This window comes from Melanotaenia boesemani, chromosome 8 (assembly GCF_017639745.1).
Source record: "Melanotaenia boesemani isolate fMelBoe1 chromosome 8, fMelBoe1.pri, whole genome shotgun sequence".
Taxonomy (NCBI): domain Eukaryota; kingdom Metazoa; phylum Chordata; class Actinopteri; order Atheriniformes; family Melanotaeniidae; genus Melanotaenia; species Melanotaenia boesemani.
This window is the reverse complement of record NC_055689.1, coordinates 34,642,817-34,660,983: the sequence shown is the minus strand read 5'-3', so window position 1 is coordinate 34,660,983 and position 18,167 is coordinate 34,642,817. Positions and strand designations below refer to the sequence as shown.

Below are 18,167 nucleotides of genomic sequence, written 5' to 3'. Positions count from 1 at the left end.
CTCCACGTTTAAAACAAAGCTTAAAATGTAAAACACTTACTTCATCTGCCGACTCTGTGAGTTTCTTGTTTATTTATTTATATAATGATGCTAACTTCTCACCAATATGTACATGCGTGTGTGTGTGTGTGTGTGTGTGTGTGTGTGATGAGAGTGCACGTACAGAGACGAGTCTGTCTCCTTTCCTCAGCTCTCCAGAGAGGTCAGCTGGTCCTCCAGCGAGGATGAAAGAGATGAAGATTCCCTCCCCGTCCTCACCACCCACGATGTTGAAGCCAAGGCCTGTCGCTCCTCGGTGCAGCACCACCTTCCTGGGCTCCCTGTGGGGACACACAGCTGTCAATCATCCCCAAGTCATGTGACCTCACACAGATGACAGAAGTGAGAGGATGATCCTGGACGGTGTCATCTTCCTCTCCCACTGAGGCAGCAGGTCAACATTTCAAAGACAGACAAGAAAACTAAAACTGGAAGACTGAGAACATCTAATTGGAAAAGTCCAGAAATCAGGAAATGATGAAGATGCTGTGGAGTCTTCGTCAGAGACAACTCCATCAGAGCTGTGAAAAAAAAAACTGCAACACAAGCCGGGCGATGATGGGTTGTTACAGTTTTCAGCCACCAGAGGGCGACGTAGCTGTGCTTCAACCTGAAAACCAGCAGTCTGACATTTGCCCTCACCTGGTGACATCATCATCTCCCAGCATGCTCTTCGGCGTTGGCGAGTATCGTCCCGAGGATGCTGGCGGAGGGAGGGTCTGACTCAGGAAGTTGGGGGGGCTGATATGGTTCTCCATGTGCTGTGTGTACGCTGGAAGAGACGGAGAGAAAAGAGGTGAAGAAGAGAAGAAGACTAACGTCAGAGACTTCCTCTCCACCGTCAGCGTCTGACTGGTGATAAACTGAGACGAGTAACACAAACATGTCGACGTGGACGTCGGGTTTCTAACTGCAGCCACCACTATTTAGTTTTAACTAATAAAAACATCATTATTCACAACTAAACGTCAGAAGCATCCAACATGGTTTCACTCCCTTCACATCTCTGATGGGCCTGGTCTGAGGTCAACAAACACCTGAGAGAGTCAGGCAAAAAACCCCACCCAGAATCCAGACCTATAGACCAAACCCAGAATCCAGACCCAGAATCCAGACCCAGAGACCAAACCCAGAATCCAGACCCAGAGACCAAACCCAGAATCCAGACCCAGAGACCAACCTAGAGACCCAACCTAGAGACCCAACCCAGAATCCAGACCCTGAGACCAACCTAGAGACCCAACCTAGAGACCCAACCCAGAATCCAGACCCAGAATCCAGACCCAGAGACCAAACCCAGAATCCAGACCTATAGACCAGACCCAGAATCCAGACCCAGAGACCAAATCCAGAATCCAGACCCAGAGACCAACCTAGAGACCCAACCCAGAATCCAGACCTAGAGACCAGACCCAGAGACCAACCTAGAGACCCAACCTAGAGACCCAACCCAGAATCCAGACCCAGAGACCAACCTAGAGACCCAACCCAGAATCCAGACCCAGAGACCAACCTAGAGACCCAACCCAGAATCCAGACCCAGAGACCAACCCTAGAGACCCTACGCAGAATCCAGACCCAGAGACCCTACCCAGAATCCAGACCCAGAGACCAACCAAGAGACCCAACCCAGAATCCAGACCCAGAGACAAGACCCAGAGACCAACCTAGAGACCCAACCCAGAATCCAGACCCAGAGACCAACCCTAGAGACCCTACCCAGAATCCAGACCCAGAGACCAACCTAGAGACCCAACCCAGAATCCAGACCCAGAGACCACCCCTAGAGACCAACCCTAGAGACCCTACCCAGAATCCAGACCCAGAGACCAACCCTAGAGACCCTACCCAGAATCCAGACCCAGAGACCAAACCCAGAATCCAGATCCAGAGACCAGCCTAGAGACCCAACCCAGAATCCAGACCCAGATTGGGTTTCTGACACCTATGACTGGTTCTGATGTCTGAGCCTGGTTCTAAAACCACAGCCTGGTTCTGATACTCTTTAATAGAAGTCTGAATCAATCTAACCAATCAAAACATGAATCTAACTTTAACATCTGAGAAACCAGAGAAGGAACCATGTGAACCACTTCTGTTGTGTGACCCACACTGAGACCAGAGCCTAAACAGTGGAGGTCCACAGCACTGGTTCTGGGAGGCGCTGCTGGAAGGAAACAGGTCACTCACAGTTGGTGAGGTCGGGCGGGGCGAAGCTGTCGTTCATGAAGACACTGTTGGGTTTTGCCACTTTCAAGTAGACCACGTCTGGAGTGTTTTTCAAGGCAGTGACGGCGTGTTCGTGGCTCACCTCCTCCAGACAAGAACTGTTCACCTGGACACAGAGAGTTGAACCGTCCAGGTCAGAGGTCAACATGGAGATCACCTCAGGGAACTAATAAGATACAGGTCTGCATACTGATGGATCTATATCCGGATACATCAGGTCTACATATTGGTGGATCTATATCCAGGTACATCAGGTCTACATATTGGTGGATCTATATCCAGATACATCAGGTCTACATACTGATGGATCTATATCCAGATACATCAGGTCTACATACTGATGGATCTATATCCAGGTACATCAGGTCTACATACTGATGGATCTATATCCAGGTACATCAGGTCTACATATTGGTGGATCTATATACAGGTACATCAGGTCTACATATTGGTGGATCTATATCCAGGTACATCAGGTCTACATATTGGTGGATCTATATCCAGGTACATCAGGTCTACATATTGGTGGATCTATATCCAGGTACATCAGGACAGAAGCACAAGATGAAAAAAGATAAAAATCTTTTAGATCTAATTCAGGACCATGCTTACAAGCCACAGAAACCTGTTTGTAAGTCCTGACTGGATCCAACTTCCAACTTTATTTACAAAGTCATTTTAAAACAACATAGTTGATCAAAGTGCTGTACACAGCCTTAGGCTTAAAGGTCCCATATTATACATTTTTTTAACAATTTCATATTGGTATCAGAGGTCCAACAAATTTGTTTTCAAAGTGTTTTACCCCAAATTCAGCCTTGGTCCTTAATTTCAGCCATTCTTAAAAAGTGGCTCTATTGAGCTCTACTGAGGACGGGCTGTTTCTGTGTCTGAACCTTGAAATGTTCTTGAGTGGTGCCTGTCCACACTTCTCTCTGGGAGAAGATCCAGCTTTTACTGGTGCCCGCTCGGTGACAATGACAGTACCAGGGGAAGTGGTTATTTCCCTTTCTGAGGTTACAAAAGGAAAGATCTCAGACTCACCTGTCTGAGCACACTTTGCTAAAAAGTGGAGCAAGCAAGTGAGAGAGGAGACAGAATTTTCTCATTTTTGGGCCTCATACACAGGCTGAGGACACATATGACTGTTAGAAAACCTTTAGACAGTGAATTTTGCATAATTTGGGACCTTTAACAACTATTCCAGGTATCATACTGAACAATAAAAGTAAATATACTATAAAAGCAATAAAATGACTAGTAACAGTAACACAAAATAAAACAATAAAATAAATAAAATAAAATATAATATAAACATGAAAAGGACAACAACTCAAGCTGTGTGAAAAGCCAGTGGAGAGATCGAGGGAACGCTGGGAACAGAAGCTGCAGCAGAACTTACAGCCAGGAGCTTGTCTCCGATCTGCAGCCTCCCGTCTTTGTGCGCGGCGCCGCCTTCGATGATCTTGGTGACGTAGATGCTGTTATCGCCCGGGATGTGCTGGTTCCCGACTCCTCCGGCTATACTAAAACCTAGACCTGCAACAGACCAGGAGGATCAAACTTACAGTCTGGAGACTCAAACACTGGACAGGTCAGGACACAACAGCTCATTTCCAGTTAACCCAGATCAGCTCTGTTACCTTTGGGTCCTTTCACCAGTTTGATCTCCATCACCTTCTCTGAGACGGGTTTCCTCCTGCGGACGTAGAGTCGGACCAGAGAGCCCGCCTCCTTCAGCGCCTCCACGGCTCGGCTGTGGGTCACGTCACGAACGTCCACTTCGTTGACCCTCAGGATGACGTCGTTGACCCTGAAACACCGAACACCCCCCACCACCCCCGCTGTGAGTCCCAACGTGATAACAGACCGCAAACAAAACAGCCCTCACTCTGAAGGCAACCCGAGCCCATCGTCATCATCATCATCACCTGGATCAGGTGAGACGGACTTTCAATGCTGCATAATGAATGAACCACGGGGTTCTGCAGACAGCTGCACCAACTCCTCCACGTCCACTTTCATCACATTAATGACTTTTACTTTCTGACCTTCACCCAGAATTTATACAGTGAAAAAAAAAACAGAAAGAAGACTGTAATAAACAAATATTACATTAATAATACATGAACAGCTAATTAATTAAAATGAATCAACTAATTAAATAAATCAAATAAGAAGAAATGCATTTTTAAAAAAAGACCAGAAATCATCAAGACGTTTCAGACACCACATCATATAAGACCTGCTGGTTCTTCAGGTTAACAGGATCCCAGTTTACAGTTTCACTCAATCACAGGAAGATCAATAATCCTGAGCTGCAAGTCCCAACTAGCCAGGTCCCAATCAATTAGGCCTGATCAGCTAGGTCCCGATCAGTCAGGTCCCAATCAATTAGGCCTGATCAGCTAGGTCCCGATCAGTCAGGTCCCAATCAATTAGGCCTGATTGGCTAGGTCCTGATCAGTCAGGTCCCAATCAATTAGGCCTGATCAGCTAGGTCCCGATCAGTCAGGTCCCAATCAATTAGGCCTGATCAGCTAGGTCCCGATCAGTCAGGTCCCAATCAATTAGGCCTGATTGGCTAGGTCCTGATCAGTCAGGTCCCAATCAATTAGGCCTGATCAGCTAGGTCCCGATCAGTCAGGTCCCAATCAATTAGGCCTGATCAGCTAGGTCCCGATCAGTCAGGTCCCAATCAATTAGGCCTGATCAGCTAGGTCCCGATCAGTCAGGTCCCAATCAATTAGGCCTGATCGGCTAGGTCCCGATCAGTCAGGTCCCAATCAATTAGGCCTGATCAGCTAGGTCCCGATCAGTCAGGTCCCAATCAATTAGGCCTGATCAGCTAGGTCCCGATCAGTCAGGTCCCAATCAATTAGGCCTGATTGGCTAGGTCCTGATCAGTCAGGTCCCAATCAATTAGGCCTGATCAGCTAGGTCCCGATCAGTCAGGTCCCAATCAATTAGGCCTGATTGGCTAGGTCCTGATCAGTCAGGTCCCGATCAATCACGCCCGATCAGTCAGGTCCTAATCAGCCAGGTCCTGATTGGCTAGGTCCTGATCAGTCACACCTGATCAGTCAGGTCCCGATCAGTCAGGTCCTGATCGACTAGGTCCTGATCAGTCACACCTGATCAGTCAGGTCCTGATCAGTCATGTCCCGATCAATCAGGTCCTGATCAGTCACACCTCATCAGTCAGGACCCGATCAGTCAAGCCTGATCAGTCAGGTCCCGATCAGTCAGGTCCTGATCAGTCAGGTCCTGATCGGCTAGGTCCCGATCAGTCAGGTCCCAATCAATTAGGCCTGATCAGCTAGGTCCCGATCAGTCAGTTCCCAATCAATTAGGCCTGATCAGCTAGGTCCCGATCAGTCAGGTCCCAATCAATTAGGCCGGATCAGCTAGGTCCCGATCAGTCAGGTCCCAATCAATTAGGCCGGATCAGCTAGGTCCCGATCAGTCAGGTCCCAATCAATTAGGCCTGATTGGCTAGGTCCTGATCAGTCACGCCTGATCAGTCAGGTCCCGATCAATCACGCCCGATCAGTCAGGTCCCAATCAGCCAGGTCCTGATTGGCTAGGTCCTGATCAGTCACACCTCATCAGTCAGGACCCGATCAGTCAGGTCCTGATCAGTCAGGTCCTGATCAGTCACGCCTGATCAGTCAGGTCCTGATCGGCTAGGTCCCGATCAGTCAGTTCCCGATCAGTCAGGTCGCGATCAGTCAGGTCCTGATCAGAAAACACGCTTACTTCCAAAGCTCGCTGGTGGAAAACAGCTGGATCAGAGGGAAAATGGCTTCTGCCACATTTCACCGAAACAAGCGAGCTTGGCGTGTGCACACGCTTGCACTCACCTGAGCCGGCCGTCCTGGGCGGCAGCTCCTCCAGGTATGACTTTGGTGATGAAGATGCTGGGATCTTCACCGATGTGAGGGTTGTCTGTGCCGCCCGCGATGCTGAAGCCCAGCCCCGAGTTTCCCTGGATACCACAATGGTTACCATGACATCAATAAAAAAGAAAACAAAGACACAAGAAGTTAAACGAGGAGAGGACACCATGTTTCTTCTTCTCACCAGTTTGGTTTAGGAAGCAACATGGTTCAGTAAACACCTCTCCGGAAATCCTACTTGATGATTGGATGGCTTAAAAGCTAAAAATGGCTGAGCTGCACTTTCACCCATCTGTTCCTGGCGTTAGATACCGTCAATCACAGGATTTGATGTCAGAGCTGCCAGAGGCCAATCCGAACAAGCTGTTGACTGGTTCTTAAATGATCTCTTCAATAGTAAGAGATGTGCAGCTCAGTGGTCTTTCCTACAGCCTTCTGAACATAGAGGTGTACCACAGGGTTCAGCTCTGGGCCCCAATCTTTTCACCATTTGTGTCAATAGTGTGACTTCTGTACATCTTTATGCAGATGACAGTGTTGTCTACTGTATTAACACTGTTGTCCTAGTATTTATTATTCAGCCTTAACTGGTCCACCTCAGACTGCAGCTGAAGAAACCAAGATTATGTAAAGAAGATGCCAGCTTGTATCACATCAGCTCAGAATATCCCTCAACATCTTACCTCTTCTTGATAATGGGGAGTTCATTTATGTTATTTTCATATGTTGGATGCTATTAATCAAGAAACAGATTTATTACAGGCTGCAGACCCTCACACAGCATTGCACCTTGAAACTAAACACTTCCTGCACACAGCAAAAGGTAATGAAATAAATAAAAACATATTAAATCAGCTTTTTTCTAAATGATAGAACATTTTCCACTTTTCTCTGATTTTCAGCCTCCTGGGCTTTGTGTATGTGTGATGCTACTGATTTCATCACCTAAAGGTGGAAACCTTCAACTTCACGTAAAAAGGAAAAAAATAAACTGTTTTCCTGCAGCTGCTCTGAGCTTCCGGAGGGACTCGGCTGGATCAGGTTTTATTTTCACGCTGTGCTGACGATAATTCACTCATGAATCAGGGCATCACAGCAGCGGAACATAAAGATTACACCAGGGTGGATTAGCACTGTGTGAGCATCACAGACGTCCTGCAGGTCAGTGAACGCAGCAGCTGCTCTCAATCATGGCTGACTTCTGAGCTACAGCAACACAACAATGACTCAGAGAAATAAAGAGGAAGGCAGCTCGACTCCTTACCCTCTCCAGCGTGATCTCCTCGTATTCATAATCGGCCTCCGTCCCGTTTACCTGCACACAAACAATAACATCACGTCCATCAGTAACAACATAGAGGGCATACGGTTACACAAACATATGAAGCTAAAGGTTCTGCAGGTTTTTATTCTCTCTCTCAGATTTAATGATCTGCACCAGATCTGAAAGTGAGGAAACACACTGAGCTGTTTCTCTGAGGATTACATTAAACTCATTTAACTGTTTCATTAGAGACGAACCACAACTGAAGCGCTGACCCAAAACCTCACAGATTACACTGACGATCAGGTCTAATCTCTGAAATAAGACTCTGAAGTCCTGATCCAGCTCTTTTTTTCTTTACGTTTTCCTTCCAAGGAGTCAGAGTAATCTTTGAAATTACTTTTGACCTCACACTTTGTCCCATTTCTTTAGTTTCATGTGTGAAATCCAGCAAAGATCAGACAGTCTGACAGAAAACAGGATTTCAGCAGCAACAAGGTGATTCCCAAACAGCTGTAGCTGGAAACTTGGCTCATCTCCGCATGGAGGCAGAAACTGGACGCAACAGAAGGCAGAAACATCCAAAGAAGACTTCTGGAAAGTCCTTCAAGGATCCTGGAGAACTATTCCTGAAAACTGTGTTGGAGATTTCTGGGAACTAGTTTAGATATAGTTGATTATTCAAGTGTCCAAGGACAGTTATTGATATTCAATAAAATCATTCATTAAAAATATTAATTACGGGTCACTGCTGGAGGAAAACAGGAAAATAGTGGCTAAACTCTGGTTTCAGTCTCAGGTCTTTGTCAGACTGTCCATTTCCACCTGAGACAGATTTGCAACCAGCAATTATTTAAATTACACGAGAGTTCAGACTGTGTTGAAGAATAATAATTCACTTTTTAAGCTCCTTACACCTAAACAAACTGTTTCTGCCTCATGTAATATATGTATATATTTATGTCTGAACATGTTTGAATTAGTCGCTGCAGCCATTGCCTGTTTTTTAAGTACAGAAATAAAAGGATCAGGACCAATATTCAGTGCTGTGCTTTAGATCTAAAGTAAACGCACACAGCAGAATTCCTACATTTTCAGCCTCAGTTCAGGGTTATACTCTGGAATCAGGTGATGAAGATGAAGACTCACATATGGGGGCGTGTCCAGGCTGTCCGTGTTGACCACCACAGGCGGAGGATTGGCCTGAGGAGAGAATCAGAGCGTCACACACAGAACATCCTGACATGAATCAACTAGGGGTGGGCCGATTGACTAGTCCATTTTAATCCACGCGACACCTGACACGTATAATTTGTAAATCTAAAATTAAAAATCGATTATTTTTCATAATAATTAAATAACCGGAACACAGCCGCAAAGTTTGGCAGGAACAGTTCCGCCCGGACACATTAAGGGGACGGACCAGTTCGTCCCCTTAATGTGTAAAAAACAGTAAACGACAGACACCAGAAGATGGCAGCCAGCCTTTCAGCCACTGTTCCAGAGCGGCAGATTTACACGTCGGCTAGCGCTTGGAAACATTCAGGTTTTTATGGACATGAGAGCGGACGAGGCCTGGCCTGGACTTACTCCTTATAAAATAGTAATTCTACCTCATGTGTTCCCAGCCCAGGTTAGAAGAGGAGGAGAAGCTGCAGAACAGCACACCACAGTCTTGCCTGTGGGTTTAGACTACTTAATCTAAACGGCATAGCTAGAGATTTTAAGCTAATTTGCCTTCAAGTTGAGTCAAACAGGAGATGCACTTGAGCAATGTGCAGTTAATATGTAATATATTACACTAATCTGACTTGTGGCTTCAGCGTCGGCTGTAAACCGACGTAATTTCTAAGCAGTCGGTGCTGAATTGATGAGTCATTTGCAGCTTTCAGCCAATCTGACTACATTTGCTGTTGTTGCTCCTAACTATTGCTAACACATCTTTCCTGTAGATTTCATAGAAAAAAAATTAACATAATATAAAAAATATGTTGGATTTATTTATGTTTGACATATATAATAGAAAGTTGAGATAATTTTGTTTGGTTACTTGAATTAATGGATATGAAATCGATTTAAAAGTACGAAGTAGCCACAGAATGAGCAAAAAAAACTGAATAGGGGAAAAAAAATTGCGATGAAAATCCTGATAAGCGCCCTGAATCCTAGTCGAATTGTGAGGTACCTCAGATGGCACACCCCTAGAATCAACATCCAGCACACAGCCTGCGCTCCACCCAGCTACAGCTCCGACGCTACAGATTCCTGACGGCGCCGCACGCCAGCGAGGGTCCAGCATGAAGTGGGCGAGTCGTACGTACGTGGTGGCGTTTCACGCTGCACAGGATGCAGTTCTGAAGCATGAAGCCTGAGGTTGATTCTGTAAATCCTGCAGGATGAAGGTTCTGCTCCTTCACCTCGTCTTCCTCCTCTACCTCAGCCTCGCTCGCTCACTCATCCTGTCTGTGGCTGCCTCGCTCGCCCGCTCACTCAGTCGCTGCCTTGCAGGAGCCAGATGGGTTCCTGCATCTCTCTCTCGGCTCCTGTCTTTAATCTGCTCATCAGAGCCACAGCTGGGCGGCAGAAACCGAGCTGAACCCGACACGGCGGCGGCGTGGAGGCGACAGCGAAATAAAGGAGAGAAATCTACGGATGGACGGATGGATGGAGCACAGACAGACAGACAGAGAAATGCAGTGAAATAAAAACAGAGAAAGACCTGTGACGTCAGAGGGATGACGGTGGTCTCTGCTGGGATTGGAGAGATGGGGATCACAGGGATTATGGGAGATGAGGGCGGGGCCACCTCGGCCTGCTGAACAATAGCATGGTGAGGGTCAGAGGTCAGACAAACAGTGCAGCACAGATGAGCAGTGGGAGGATGGAGGGTGTGTGCGTGATGGTGTCCACCGACAGACACGCTCGTTTTGACCGTGCTAAGGTGCCAGCTGGGCGGAGTTTGATAGGACAGGGGTGTGAGGTGTCAGGGACGTCAGCCAATCGCGGAAGGAGGTCGTGTGATTGACAGATTACCCGACACCTCTGTTTCATGCAGTCCGGATGTGGCAAACTCCCCCATCTGCTGCTCTGAGGATTAAAGCCATCACCCAGACCAGAGTGGTAAATCCTCGGCCCCTCAGCGCCGCCTCAGCGGGGGGTGGGGGTCATCTGACATCGTTACCGAGCTGCAAGCAGAGCGTTGACCCTCACGGAGGCAACGTCAACCTAAACTGGTCTGGTTTTATCTCTGGTGCCATGAAACGCTTCCAAGGTCTGGAAAAGAATTCGGTGGATCCCAGAGACCGTCCAGAGTCAGCGGTGAAACAAACCCTTACCCTCAGACTGCGGACAAATCCGGGCCAGTAAAAAAGCCACCGAGCAGAACTTTCTGATTAAACGGGCCGGATCAGAAGAAGAAGCTGGTTGGATCAGATCTGGTCTGGTAAAGCTACAACATGAGCACTGGTAAATTTTCTGTCCTGAATGGAAAAACTAAAGCTTCTGACCGACCGGGAACCAGGACCGGGACCCAGGACCGGGACCAGGGCCGGGAACCAGGACCGGGACCAGGACCTGATACCAGGCCGCCACTAACAGGTGTATACACCTACAGTCGTTGTTTATCTGAAGCTAAATAATAAATTAATACAAATAAACACCAGGGAGTAATTTAATGTATTAATATGTAAACAATGGTAAAATGAATAATTCAGTTAATACTTTTCACAATAAGACTAATAAATATTTTCTGCTTTAATTTCTGTTTTCATTGAACTTCATCTTATTTATTTACTTTCTTTTGTTTGTTTTATGCTTTTTCTGCAAACTGACGTGTGTTTTTCTTTTTCTACCCCTTTAATCTATTTACTTATTTAATTTGCTTTTAATTCCCTTTTACTGTTCATTTCTACTGTAAACTCATTTCATGAAAAAACAAAAAAGTCTAAATACTCTTAAAAAATTGAGTCAGACAAAAAGAAAAGACAAATATAAAATAAAGGTCTTTATTTTTCTGTGAATGAATATATTGCTGTATTTGGGGTTTAGTTAGCTTTGGTCGTGCACGTCGGTGCTCTGGGTGATATCTGGTGATGAAACAGAAGAAAAACTTGTTTATTCGGAATAAACTGAATGAAATTGATGGATTATAAATAAATGTAATAAAAAGCCGCGTCTCAAATTTGTCTTTTTTATAAACTTAGAAATAATTCTTCCTATGAGGTCATAGACCTTCACGACCTCTGGAAGCCTCATCATGAATGAAACTGATGAAGAGGAGCGACGCAGCCTTCATCGCTTCTGTTGCACAACAACAGGAAGTCCTGCAGAGTTTCCAGAAGGATGAATGATCGTGCTGCTGCAGCCGGAGCACATGGAAAACCGCTAAAATTAGCCGTGCACATCGACCATATTGATCCGTCAGCCCTACTTGTGGAAAGCTGCCGGAAGCGAGTCTGATGGCTTCCACAGCGTTCCCACCGGATCCACAGACACCAGGGTTCAAACCGAGGAAGAGTGAGCGCTCTGCCACATACAGGATCTTTGAGCCGAGGGGATGAAGATGGAGAGGAGGATCCGACACACAAGAATCTGGATTTGTTCATTATTCCATTCATCGATCATCTATCTGATTGATCCTGACTGATTCACACACACCTTCTTTTGGATCTAAAAGAAATTTCTAATTATTTCCTTTTTTAGGGTCAAATTTAAACATTTTCTGAACTTTTTTTTTTATTAATTTTTATCCAGAAATATCCACAAAAATTCAGGCGAATACTTAAAGTTTTGATAGCAGATGGATTCCTGAGTCCGGGTGACGAAGATGAAGCTGCATGTCAGCAGAGTGATGAAGGTTTCCTCTGCAGGAACACAGACGTCATGACAACCACACACACAGTGAGTGTATCGTAACTCAATCTGACGGCTGAAGACACACAAACACTCACAGATGATCACCACCATCATCATCACCCTGACCCTCATCATCACCCTCATCACCATAGTAACCCACTCATCATAACCCTCATCATTTTAATCATCACCATCATCACTCTCATCATCCTGACCCTGATCAGCATCATCATCATCACCATCAAGAGGTCAAGGGTCAGACAGCTTTCTGCTGCCTGATTGATGCCATGGCAACGCTGCAGGTTTCTGATGAAAACATGAACTGAACTTCCTGTCAGGAGGTTCTGAGACAACTTTCAGAACCGACCGGTTCTAAGGTCGTCTTCTACGGGTCTGAGTCGGTGTTTGAAACGTCAGAACAAACGATTCTTCCTTTTCAGAACCGACCGGTTCTAAGGTCATCTTCTACGGGTCTGAGTCGGTGTTTGAAACGTCAGAACAAACGATTCTTCCCTTTCAGAACCGACCGGTTCTAAGGTCATCTTCTACAGGTCCGAGTCAGTGTTTCAAACGTCAGAACAAACGATTCTTCCCTTTCAGAACCGACCGGTTCTAACGTCATCTTCTACGGGTCCGAGTCGGTGTTTCAAACGTCAGAACAAACGATTCTTCCTTTTCAGAACCGACCGGTTCTAAGGTCATCTTCTACAGGTCTGAGTCGGTGTTTCAAACGTCAGAACAAACGATTCTTCCCTTTCAGAACCGACCGGTTCTAACGTCATCTTCTACGGGTCTGAGACGGTGTTTCAAACGTCAGAACAAACGATTCTTCCCTTTCAGAACCGACCGGTTCTAAGGTCATCTTCTACGGGTCCGAGTCGGTGTTTCAAACGTCAGAACAAACCATTCTTCCCTTTCAGAACCGACCGGTTCTAAGGTCGTCTTCTACGGGTCCGAGTCTGTGTTTCAGACGTCAGAACAAACGATTCTTCCCTTTCAGAACCGACCGGTTCTAACGTCATCTTCTACGGGTCCGAGTCGGTGTTTGAAACGTCAGAACAAACCATTCTTCCCTTTCAGAACCGACCGGTTCTAACGTCATCTTCTACGGGTCCGAGTCGGTGTTTCAAACGTCAGAACAAACGATTCTTCCCTTTCAGAACCGACCGGTTCTAAGGTCGTCTTCTACGGGTCCGAGTCGGTGTTTCAAACGTCAGAACAAACGATTCTTCCCTTTCAGAACCGACTGGTTCTAAGGTCGTCTTCTACGGGTCCGAGTCGGTGTTTCAAACGTCAGAACAAACGATTCTTCCCTTTCAGAACCGACCGGTTCTAAGGTTGTCTTCTACGGGTCTGAGTCGGTGTTTCAAACGTCAGAACAAACGATTCTTCCCTTTCAGAACCGACCGGTTCTAAGGTCGTCTTCTACGGGTCCGAGTCTGTGTTTCAGACGTCAGAACAAACGATTCTTCCCTTTCAGAACCGACCGGTTCTAAGGTCATCTTCTATGGGTCTGAGTCGGTGTTTCAAACGTCAGAACAAACCATTCTTCCCTTTCAGAACCGACCGGTTCTAAGGTCGTCTTCTACGGGTCCGAGTCTGTGTTTCAGACGTCAGAACAAACAATTCTTCCCTTTCAGAACAGAATCAGAAAACGGGTCACAGCGGTACCTTGCTGAAAGCGAACGGTACCCAGGGTATCTCCTTCCTGCCGACTTTGGCCGTGCTCTTGGTGGGACTCTTCTTGACGCTGTCGCGCAGGTTGAGGAACCGGCTGCGAGCTCGGAACGACGCCGGCACGGTGCAGGCGGTGAAGGTGGACAGGGACGCCTGGACCTGGGGGCGGTGCTGGCGGTGGAGCTCGATGGCGTGCTGCCGCTGCAGAGGGTGCAAGTGGGCGATGGATTCCTGCAGGCTGATGTCGAGCGGCGGCGGCTTCTTCTCTGCACCATTTACAGTCTTGGAGGTGAACTCCTGCCAGGGGTGGTGGGTGGTCATCTTCCTAGAGGAGATTCCCGCTCGGAGGGGGAGGAGGGTCGGCTCCTTCCGATCCGGACGGGCTTGTTTGGTCTCTGCGACGAGGCAGCAACACATCCCAACTGACACTCCTCTTCCTCGCCTCTCCCCTCCCTCTCCTCTTCTCTCAGTCTGTTGCCAATTAATGGGCTTGTGTCAGCACGAGGGGGGGCGGCTCCACTTGCTGCATGAATAATCGATGTGGCCCCCGAGTCAGACATGGCGGTGAGCGTGTCAGCATCAGCAGCCGGGGGGTGCTCACATTTCTGATCCGATTTTTCATTTTCACCTCCAGAACGACGAGTTTTACTCAAAACACAGGAGCCAGTCTGAAAACCCCTTAACCTAGAACTAAAACCCGGTTCCTCCTCCTCATGCTGCATTCAATGCTGGACATTAACGTTTGGAAATCTGAGCTTCTACCACACACTTTAATATTTAATCAGGATTTGGACTTAGTTTGTTAAAGACAAGAAAACAACTAAAGTCTTGATTAAGAAAATCCAGTCAAGGACGTTTTAATTGAAGAAGGTTAATAATTATTATTATTGTTATAAATCATGTGATGAAGGTGAGAATGAGACAAACTGGTTTGTAAAAATGGCTCCAGTTTACAAAATGAAGTCAAAGTAGAAACATCACTGTCATCATGTTCTCTTATATCCAGCAGGGGGCGACTCGTGATGTAAAAGTAAAAATCTTTATGTACATGTTAATTAGAACATTAATTTAAATATAGTCTGTTGTGATGAAATCTGACAGAGTCTGGAAAAGTAAAGGAATTCCTCTCGTTGTTGTCCATCAAGGTCTATGATGTTAAAGTGAAATCTCGTCTGACATTAAGCTGAATGAGTCACATGATCTGAAGACTGAATAAGTGACATGAAGTCAGTGCTTCCTCATCGATGAGGAAGAAGAAGTCTGCAGCTACACCTGCTGTCAGACTCTCATCACTGCACCGTTACAGTAAACTACGGAGCTCCGACACTTATTGTTATTAAAACCGAGTGGAGCTGTGGTGATTAACCAACATGCTCTTTCTCTTAAATCTCTACATTTATGCAGCAGCAGCAAGAAAACTGGTCTTCTAATTGGTGGAGGAACTTAAGCTTCAATCATTGTGTTGCAAGAATTTAAACAAACCCATAACATAACAAATCAAGCTCAAGTCTGGAAAGGAAACCTTTAAAAAGAATCTGGGCTTAGAAGTAAAAAGAAATCAGCTAAAACTGATGGTCTGAAGGTTTTCTTAACATGAACATTTAACTCTTCATTGCAGAGCAACAGATGAACAGCTGGAGCTGAATCAGCTGATCAGAGTTTGGTTAATAAACTGATCACATTTCTTCTCTTTAAAGCCACTAATTCTATTATATTTCTATTCAAACGGAAGAAAACCAAACACATGAACTAAAACCACCAAGGAGCCCCATCAGACAGGAATTCAACCCCCAGCCCTGCCTGGCTCAAGGGATGGACCCACTGAGAGGTTGATACCAGGGAAACCGGTTGTTTTGAAATCAAATGTCCTGATTGGTCCGACTTCAGGTACAAGCTGCTGCAGGTCAAACATCCCAACAAGTCACTGAGGCCTTCACAGTCGCCAATAATTCGTCCAAAATGAGCCCGTTTCACCTTTAAACTTCAAAGGATCAACACCTGACACAGTGCCAACAGGTCTGAGAGTAAAGTCTGGCTACGTTCACACTGCAGCGCTCCATGTCAAATCCGCTTTTTTTTTAAATCCGCTTTTTTCATTAAATCCGCTTTTTTTTTAAATCCGCTTTTTTTTTAAATCCGCTTTTTTTTCATTAAATCCGCTTTTTTTTTAAATCCGCTTTTTTCATGATGAATGAAAGGAGGAGACTGAGGAGTTAACTCCATGTTAACCACGGCCTTTTGAGGAGCAGTGGCTCCTGCTTCTGTACACACAGTGCAGAGTTTGTCTGTGCAGAGTCCTGGACCCGACCCCGCTCGGATGATCACCAAACCCGACCCGTGGAAATCTTCCAGAGAAATCTGGACCCAGCGATGCAGGCTATGACCCGTGACCCGACCCAGTCGCTAACACGTAACCCCGGCCCTCCCTTCTGTGCATTACTTCTGTGCTTAATTGGTTCATATATTTAAAGATGGTGGTGTTTTGTCGTCGTTTTCATTTATAATAAAGAAGGAAAAGACGAACAGTAAATATCGTGAAACAGCAGAATTGTGATGTTTGACTTCCGTGACGTCAAAGTCGGATGAAATGCGACATTTCCACTCGGACTGAGGTCGCTTCCACACAGATCGGATACGTATCCCATCTAGGACCACATATGAAAGCGGCCTGGGTCGGATTTAAAAAAAAAAAAGAAGTCATTAAAAAATCCGATTTAAGTCACTTATGGAAAAAAAATCGGAATTGATCTGCAGTATGAACGGAGCCGATAACTTAACTACGATTTGTTGTTATTTACAAGTTCAAACAGCTGAACTCTGATCCGAGAAGTCGTGCACTTCAGAAAATTATTTCACCAATAAATTTGTAATTTTTTTAAAATCATAAACAAACTTCAACCAATCAGATGAATGAAGCAGCAGAGCTGCACCAATCAGTGAAGAGGAAACAACCTTCGGCTACATGCTGGACGTCAGCGGCGTGTTTCATCAAGTTTTAGATAACTGAACATCGTTTTGCTTGTTGCGAGTCATTTTCAGCCACTTTCCTCCGTTTTTCATGAAACACGATCCTCACAGTTCTTCCCCTCAACAAACCGCCGCTCACTTCCTGCGTGTAGCTGAACTACAAATCATTTGTTTAAACTACAAGATGAGGTCATCGCCAGTCACCTCTGGTATTCAGGACGTCCCCGCTTCCTTACGAGCCATCTCGTGTTAGTTTCAGGATTTGTAGCTAGAGTTCATTTTATTTTAAATTTCTTTCCTAAAATAATGATTTCTTTTCCAACTTGCAAACGTGTTTTATGAAATAATTTGTTTCTAAATGTAATTTTATTCGGGTTATTCAGTGTGTTTTTAAATGTAACTTCTCAGCCACCGTACAGATCAGATGAGCATAAAGTTTTCTTCAAAATGAGAAAAAAATCCAAAGTCTTTATGTTTCTAGTTTTTGGTTTGATCTTCTAAATGAAACTAAACAAAAGCAGCAGAACTGCAGCTGCTGGAAACCCGGATGTTTTTATGTGAATCTTCATTCTGAAAACGACGTCCACGTGAGGAATTTTTAGTGCGTATCGGATCAGGGAAGCAGCAGAACTCCGGTCGGGTTTGGACCGTGTGCAGGTTTTTTTCCTGCCAAGGACAAACTTAATAATCCCGAGACTTTCTTTCATCATCTGAAGCCCTTAAATGAGCTGATGAGACTGAAGCTGCTTCCTGCAGCGTGTTGATGTTCATGTATGTTAACATGCGTGTTTGAGGCAGGAGATGGGAGGTGGCGCGGGAGCGCTGCGTGTCAGAAACCCAGAGGTTGCTAGGCAACGCCAGGGAAGGCATGTGCTACTGCAGGGGTTCCTCACATCTGCCCAGAACATGATGCTGCTGTTCATGCAGGTAAATCTCTCCCCTCAGGATCTGGATTTAGGGAGACGGTGGAGATCCCAGATCCGAGTCCTGGAAGCTCTGGAAGGTTCATCAGCTCTGTGTGTCGGATCGTGCTCGGAGCTGTCTCACATTTAGTCGACGAGCTGTGACACGCTTCACATCATTACCCCAGATCTCACGCACACACATGCCACACGCTTACCGTGTTTACCCGACAACCACGACGCACCACATGACGCAGCAGCAGCTCCTGTTGCAACTTTTACACACCTGCCTCGTTCAGCGGGGCCACAACAACACACACACCCGGCAGAGTAGTG

General features: G+C 46.0%; 2 protein-coding genes across 17 annotated transcripts in view; both read right to left on the bottom strand.

The window, feature by feature from the left end:
• Positions 1 to 18,167, bottom strand: part of LOC121645098 (zinc finger protein 420-like) — a 1,096,702-nt gene that overhangs the window by 562,062 nt on the left and 516,473 nt on the right. The window lies entirely within an intron of this gene.
• The window catches only part of LOC121645089 (discs large homolog 1-like protein), a 117,346-nt gene that overhangs the window by 20,639 nt on the left and 78,540 nt on the right, over positions 1 to 18,167 (bottom strand). For 8 of the 16 annotated variants that reach the window (XM_041993409.1, XM_041993411.1, XM_041993414.1 and 5 more), the window contains 9 exons: positions 10,151 to 10,246; positions 8,581 to 8,634; positions 7,432 to 7,482; positions 6,132 to 6,256; positions 3,912 to 4,081; positions 3,671 to 3,807; positions 2,230 to 2,374; positions 682 to 811; positions 164 to 320 (listed from right to left, as the gene is read on the bottom strand). In XM_041993409.1, coding sequence (XP_041849343.1) covers positions 164 to 320; positions 682 to 811; positions 2,230 to 2,374; positions 3,671 to 3,807; positions 3,912 to 4,081; positions 6,132 to 6,256; positions 7,432 to 7,482; positions 8,581 to 8,634; positions 10,151 to 10,246 — 1,065 coding nt within the window. The remainder of the gene's footprint in view (positions 1 to 163; positions 321 to 681; positions 812 to 2,229; positions 2,375 to 3,670; positions 3,808 to 3,911; positions 4,082 to 6,131; positions 6,257 to 7,431; positions 7,483 to 8,580; positions 8,635 to 10,150; positions 10,247 to 18,167) is intronic. The other 8 variants (XM_041993412.1, XM_041993418.1, XM_041993422.1 and 5 more) reach the window with 2 other exon arrangements.